We start from the raw sequence: 6,509 nt of genomic DNA, 5'->3' as shown, positions 1-6,509 counted from the left end.
AAAGGTACTTTAGTGACAGATATTTGATTTAGCTTAGAGAAAAGAAGTTCTACTTATCTGAACGCTCCGTCTTATTGCTGCAAAAGATTGCAAGGAAGACAAGACCCCCCAGGTACAGGAGAACTCCCAGCTTTGAGAGCGAGACAATGCAGAGGATATTCGCGAAAATTTTCTGAAATAAATGAAGATTTTCCGGAAAACACCTTTGAAAATTCAGGAGCTCTTCCAAGATCCTGCCTCCATCGTACGTGATCACAGCGCCCTCCGGAATACGAATGATGCGGTTGCTGTTCGAATAGGAATGATACTAAGGCTACTATAAAGGGGAGCTGAATCATCATCCATTTTGAAGCTAACTTGTTGGTATTCGCTATTGGATTAGCACTGATTTCTTGACATATTTGTGGATCGATTCCGACCTAATTTTCAGAAAAATGGGTGGTTGTGCTGCACCAAATTGTTCGAATCAGTCTAAAAATAACTTTAGGATGTTTCGTTTCCCTAGAAATGAAGAAAGACGAAGAAAATGGATAGTTAATTCTCGTCGAGATCAATGGATCCCGGGCCCAGGAGCGTATCTTTGTGAGGTAAGTTCAGCTTCGTATTTTTCCATAGAATGTTAGAAAAATTACTCTTCTTGGTACTTTAAAATATTTATTTTCATTTAACTGTCACTTATTGACGATCAACTGATTTTATAAGTACAAAATCAACTGCGGAATGTGTATGTGTTTGTGCAGTAAAATATCGTTGTTTCATGTTGTTTCTTTTGTTATCGTGAAAAGTTTATACCGTTTGTAAAATTTATATCATACATTTCATGTAAACTTTGTGCTCAGTTAGAAATGTGATGTGCCTTTTTCTTTCTTTAATTTTACTGTACGATTGGTGATTTAAAGTAGCATTCTATGTTTTGATTCTGATGTATTGTCGCCAAATCGGATAGTTGGCGCCAATGTTAAAAACTGGATGGTATGATCCAAATAATAAATGATTTTGTTTTTTCTTTATAGTAAGATAAATATATTCTGTATTTTTAGACATTTTTAAGAAGTTAAATATTAATTTAAATATTCGATGAATCGTTTTGATCCCATTATTATCCTTTATTGTAGTAGCAAATCTTAATGTTGTATTTTTAACTATAGGTACTTTAAATTTATTTTTAGTGTGTGAGCAGGAAATATGTTTTAAGTAGTTTTACAAACATGATTACTTTTTAAAAATTTTGTTCTATTTTCATAAAAAAATTTTAATTTATCAGAAAATTACATTCTTAAATTATTATAATATATGTAACTTTAATTTAATACTAGTGCTTTTGATTTTAATGTTAAATTTCATGCATGCTTTTGTTAAATATGCAGGTACATTTTGAAGAAAATCAATTTGAATGCTCTAGGCAAGATGGGCGTAAAAAACTCAAGCCCAATGCTGTGCCAACTCTTTTCAATGTGCCTAATCCCCCACAACTGTTGACCCCACAGCGTCTAAAAGGCATTGGTTTACCAAAGCACCGTTAAGTTACATCCAATTTTTGTAATGTATGTGTTTTTTATTTTTATGGTTTTTCATAAAAAAATATGTTTTTATTACAAATGGACTAAATTGCTTTATAAAAGAATCAAAATATTGAAATTAAGGCATTATGTGATAAAGCTGTAATTACAGTCCCTAAGATTAGATTAAAAAATTAAAATTTTGCTGTTGTTATATATATAATTAAGTATGTACTTTGTTATTATAATCATATATTGAAAATTAAGCATAAAACCTCAATTTGATGTAGTTTTTGGATAAAGTTTTTGTAGTTTTTCGAGGACGGTCATACATGGGTCTGGTTTCTTCAAATTTGCTCCTAAAAGAAAGAAACCGGTATCTGATTGCCTTCAAAGTCAAAAGAGTTTAAATCAAAATTTGTATTAAAATAAAGTTGCTTTTTTGCTTAATTTTAAATTCCAGATAAATAGAGAGAAATATGTATGGAGTAAGTAAAAGAAATAATATTGAAATTAATAACTTTAATCTTGAGTAATACAATAATATAGTTATAATACATTGATTTAAATGTATATTTTAATGTCTTATATGTCTTGTCTGAATGTTGTTATTTTTTGTTTAAAGATTTACAAAACTTATTAGGATTATTTATATTATTTATTATTAAAATTACATTAAGTATATTTTATTTATCAGCATTTTCAGGTATCCTTACTTATATGTGTTTCATAATTTTTGCATCTTCAAAGTGGCTTGCTGCACGGTTTACCTTTATCAACTGAAGCGATTTCTGTTGCTGAACCATCTGTTGTAAGTCTTCATTTGAACAGTTATTAAATATTTAGTATTATAAACTTTTTCTAAAAAGTATTAACACTGTTTCTAAAATTAAAAAATATATTAACGTAATATTTACTTATGTTTAAGAAGTATGAATGCTATGAACAGTCCAATGTATTTATGCTTTTTTATAAGTTGAGTTACTTTGAAAATGGTAATGATTATTTGTATTTATTTTTATCCGATCAGAGTTTATAATTTCTTTCACTTCCACATATTTCATATATTATAATTTCTTTTAGGTTCATTTGCCACAACCTTCAGCTTCATATTTTGGAGAAATAAATTTTGCTGCCGAAGTATCTGATGTAAATTGCCATTTTGCACTTCTAAAAAATTTTAATAGTTTTTTAACATCTATTCGTAAACTGTACTATGTTTTTTTAAATGTTTCCATCTTCATAATCATGCACTTTATTTCATTTCACCAGTGGTTGCAAATGTGTACATTACAGTACATCTCAGGTGTGTTTGCAACAACATTTAGCATTACCTTCTGATTAAATAACAGCTGCTAGTAAAGAATCTATTCTATGTTTTCATTTGAGCAGCTATTAAATGTCATATGTTTTACATATATTAATTAATTTTTATACGATTTCTGAAATATGAAATTGTTTGTCTTATGGTTGCTAAACAGCTGTATATCTGGCTGTTGTGCTATGGAATTATTTTTGAATTTTGAGTGTTAACAATTTATTATCTATTTATGAATTATAAAATGTTATGTAAAATAATTATTTCTTAAAATGAATGTAGTTTATATTATCTGTATTTCTAAATTTCTTATATATATATTTCAGGTTTGTTTGCAAGAACAAGCTTCAACTTCATCTTGTGATAAAATGCCATCTATTTGTGAAGGATCTCATGTAAGATAATTAGTGTATTATTAAATTGCTTGCTTATACAAAACGTTTCTATTAACTTTTTTTGGGGGGGGTAAAAGGAATGTAATTAATTTCATCAGCATTTACAAATTCTTTGTGTACATTTCAGGTTTGTTTGCAAGAACAGCCTTTAGCCTCATTTTGCAATGAAATACCATCTATTTGTGAAGGCTCTGATGTAAGTTGATAACTAATGTATAATTAAATTACTTCCTTATATGCATTTAAAATGTTCTATAAAGTAATTTTTTGGTAAAAGGAATGTAATTAATTTCATCAATAGTTGCAAATTCTCTATGTAAATTTCAGTTTTGTTTTGCAAAAACAACCTTTAGATTCATCTTGCAACCAAATTGTAATTAATTTTAATTAATTTCATCAGCATTTGTGAAGGCTGTAATATAAGTTGATAATTTGTGTTATTAAATTGCTCATGATTATGGAGATAATCGATCCCTTGAAAAGCTGAAATAAATTTTAAAAATCTATTTTTAAGTGAAATAAATTTTAAATATTAGAAAATAAAACAAAAATAATCTAGAAAATGCTGAAAACAATAGAGTCAAATTTAAAAACCCACCACAGTATATGAAAAGAGACCTGGAACTTGCATTTTTATTTTGTGGATTTATTATCTGTTTAAGTTTGAAATTTAATCCAAAGGGGCTTTGTCCCTGAAGGACTATTGTTTTCGTTTTGTATTGAAACACTATAAATGGCTGCATCACTTTTCAAATTGTTGCCACCAAATATTATCACCCTGTACTATATTTAAAGAAATTATATAGTGAAGACTCATAAATGCATGTATGTTTTTTGCATTCTGATAAAACAACGGTACCTAGAGCCATCAAATTTTGAATGACTTAATTCTACTGTGAATATGGACATCTGGAAGACCGAATTTGAAATTCGGAATTTGTTTTAATATATATTTTATATGTTGTAAAACTTTAACGAATTTTTGATTAACAAACTTGAGGATTTCAAAGCGAGCAATGGCAATGTTGTACAGAAAAGACACTTTTATCTCCAGCGTGTGAAACAATGAATCGGGAATTCTGAAGATATGTTCATTTTAAAATTATCTTGCAATATTGCTGTTGAACTGAATTTTATAGTTTAAGCGTGAAAAACTTGATATTTAATAAATAAAGGTAAAACACAAAATGTTAAAAAAAGGCCCCTTTGGGTGTAATTTAAAATCTGAAACCTTTCAGATCTTTTTTGTTTGTTTGTTGTGTTCCCCCCCCTTCTTTGATGATTATTCATATAGATTTTGTCTTTATTCCAGGATGTTCTTTTAAGGAATTTTATAAAACAGCAGACTGAATTGATCTCGCTTCTGCAATGCCAGAACAGAATATTACTGAAAGAACTTACAGCAACCAAAAAAAATGAAATTAATGTTTTAAAAAAATAGCATAGCACTGAAATTCAACTTCATGACCTTCAAGTACAGCATGAGGAATTGCTGAAAGGAGTGACAACATTTCTTTCAGATGAACAAATAGCAATGTTGAAAATTCCTCGTAGAAGCATTGCAAAATGGTCTAACGAGGGAATAATAAAAGGCCTCAAAGTTAGATTTGCCTTGGGCAAGCATGGTTATAATTACTTGCACAGAATAGGTTTTCCGTGCCTTCATACAGCACTTTAAATAAAAGACTTCAAGGTCTTGAAATGAATTTTGGAGTCATCAGTGAGATGATTGAACCTTTGAAAATTAAAGGAGAAAAAATGAATGCTAGTGATAAAGACTGTATTTTATCATTGGATGAAATGGAGATTTCTGGCAATCCTGATTTTGATATTTCAAAACGTAAATTTATTGGTAAATGTACATTAGGAAATCAAAAGGGTACAGGAAATCACTATTTAGTTATTTTACTAAGAGGTTTGAAGCTGAAATGGAAGCAAGTGGTTGCCCATGAGATAACTGGACAGGTAACAGGATGCCAGCTCAAACAACTTGTTGTCAATGTTATCGAAGCTGTCAATTCTGTTGGATTTAATGTTGCTGGTATTGTTAGCGATATGGCAGCAGTAAATAGAAGCCTGTGGAATTCTTTGGGAATATCTGTTTCTCGAAACCAAAGAAATAATTTCACTACTGAAATTAAGGGCAAAATTATTTATGTATTTTCAGATGTGCCACATCTTTTAAAAAATCTCTGGTCTGCAACTCTTAATCATAGTATAAAACTGCCCAGTTATGTTTCAATAAAGAAAATTTGGTTACTTTGCATGTATCTGCAGGATTTATAAAAGATATCTGGATTACTGAAACAAACCAAAATTGTGGTTTGAGAACTATGCATCATCTCAGCAAAGAAGACCTCTTCCCCTCACATTTTGATAAAATGAATGTTGCTTCTGGTGTGAGGTTTTTTCCAATTAAAACAGCTGTGGGATTGGAGAAGGCAGTAGCTTTAAAAGAGATAAGCCCTAATGCTCTTACAACAGCATGGTGGATAAGATTTATATGTCAGTGGTTTCAAATGCTATCCTCTACATGTAGAAAGAACTCAATTTCTGTGACAAATAAAAGCCAAAAAATTGAGTTACTTTTTGAATTTATTAATGTTATACAGCTTATAGAAATTGGTAAAGGGTGGAAACCATTACATACTGGTTTGATTCTTTCTACTTTATCAGCCATACAGTTAGCAGAGGCATGTTTTCTGAATGATTTTCAGTTTATTTTGACGAGCAGATTGACACAAGATGCTCTAGAAAATGTATTTTCTCAGATACGCAGAAAAGCTGGTTTGAGGCCAAGTGCTTTGCAAGCTGTGAAAGCATTAAAGCTTATCTGTTTATCTCAGTTTATATCTGACATTAAGAACTCCAGTTATGCTACTGATTCAGATATTTACTTATTAAACTATGCGAAAGATGAATTTGAATTTCTGAAGGAGAAAAAAGCTTTAGAGCCTGTTACCATACCAGAAGTTTCTGATGTATCTCTACAGAATCTCACCCTTAGTGAGGAAAATAACGTCTGTTATATTGCAGGAGCTGCAATAAATTCTGTTTTGAAAAATGCTTGTAATTCATGCTCACAGTTTCTCTTAGTTTGTGAGCAAAATACTCCTTCCATTGATGAAAATAAGCAGTACATAATTAATTTTGCAAATTTAGGTGGGCTTAAATGTCCTTCTCCAGAAATTTTTAAATTGTGCCTTCTGTGTGAAAAAATAATTCAAAATTTTTTAGACGAAATAATACATGGAAATGTAACTATGGATGTGGAATTTGTTAATATGATTTGTAAGA

The 6,509-nt window shown here is 29.9% G+C and overlaps 2 protein-coding genes across 2 annotated transcripts; both read left to right on the top strand.

Annotated features, from left to right (window-relative positions):
* Positions 1-322: 322 nt before the first annotated feature.
* Positions 323-1,914, top strand: LOC118190869 (THAP domain-containing protein 2-like). Its single transcript, XM_085826438.1, has 2 exons — positions 323-587; positions 1,368-1,914. Exons 1-2 carry the CDS (start codon positions 435-437, stop codon positions 1,521-1,523), a joined length of 309 nt encoding a protein of 102 aa, XP_085682564.1. The 5' UTR covers positions 323-434; the 3' UTR covers positions 1,524-1,914.
* LOC146993978 (uncharacterized) lies at positions 1,832-4,681 on the top strand. The gene is made up of 6 exons (XM_085826287.1): positions 1,832-1,875; positions 2,250-2,310; positions 2,583-2,648; positions 3,144-3,212; positions 3,340-3,408; positions 4,525-4,681. Exons 1-6 carry the CDS (start codon positions 1,832-1,834, stop codon positions 4,651-4,653), a joined length of 438 nt encoding a protein of 145 aa, XP_085682413.1. The 3' UTR covers positions 4,654-4,681.
* Positions 4,682-6,509: the final 1,828 nt, after the last annotated feature.

Source organism: Stegodyphus dumicola, chromosome 11 (assembly GCF_044657685.1).
Source record: "Stegodyphus dumicola isolate Sdum_Otavi_A_Nest chromosome 11, ASM4465768v1".
Lineage (NCBI taxonomy): Eukaryota > Metazoa > Arthropoda > Arachnida > Araneae > Eresidae > Stegodyphus > Stegodyphus dumicola.
The sequence above is the reverse complement of the archived record's forward strand: the minus strand, read 5'-3'. Positions and strand labels throughout refer to the sequence as shown.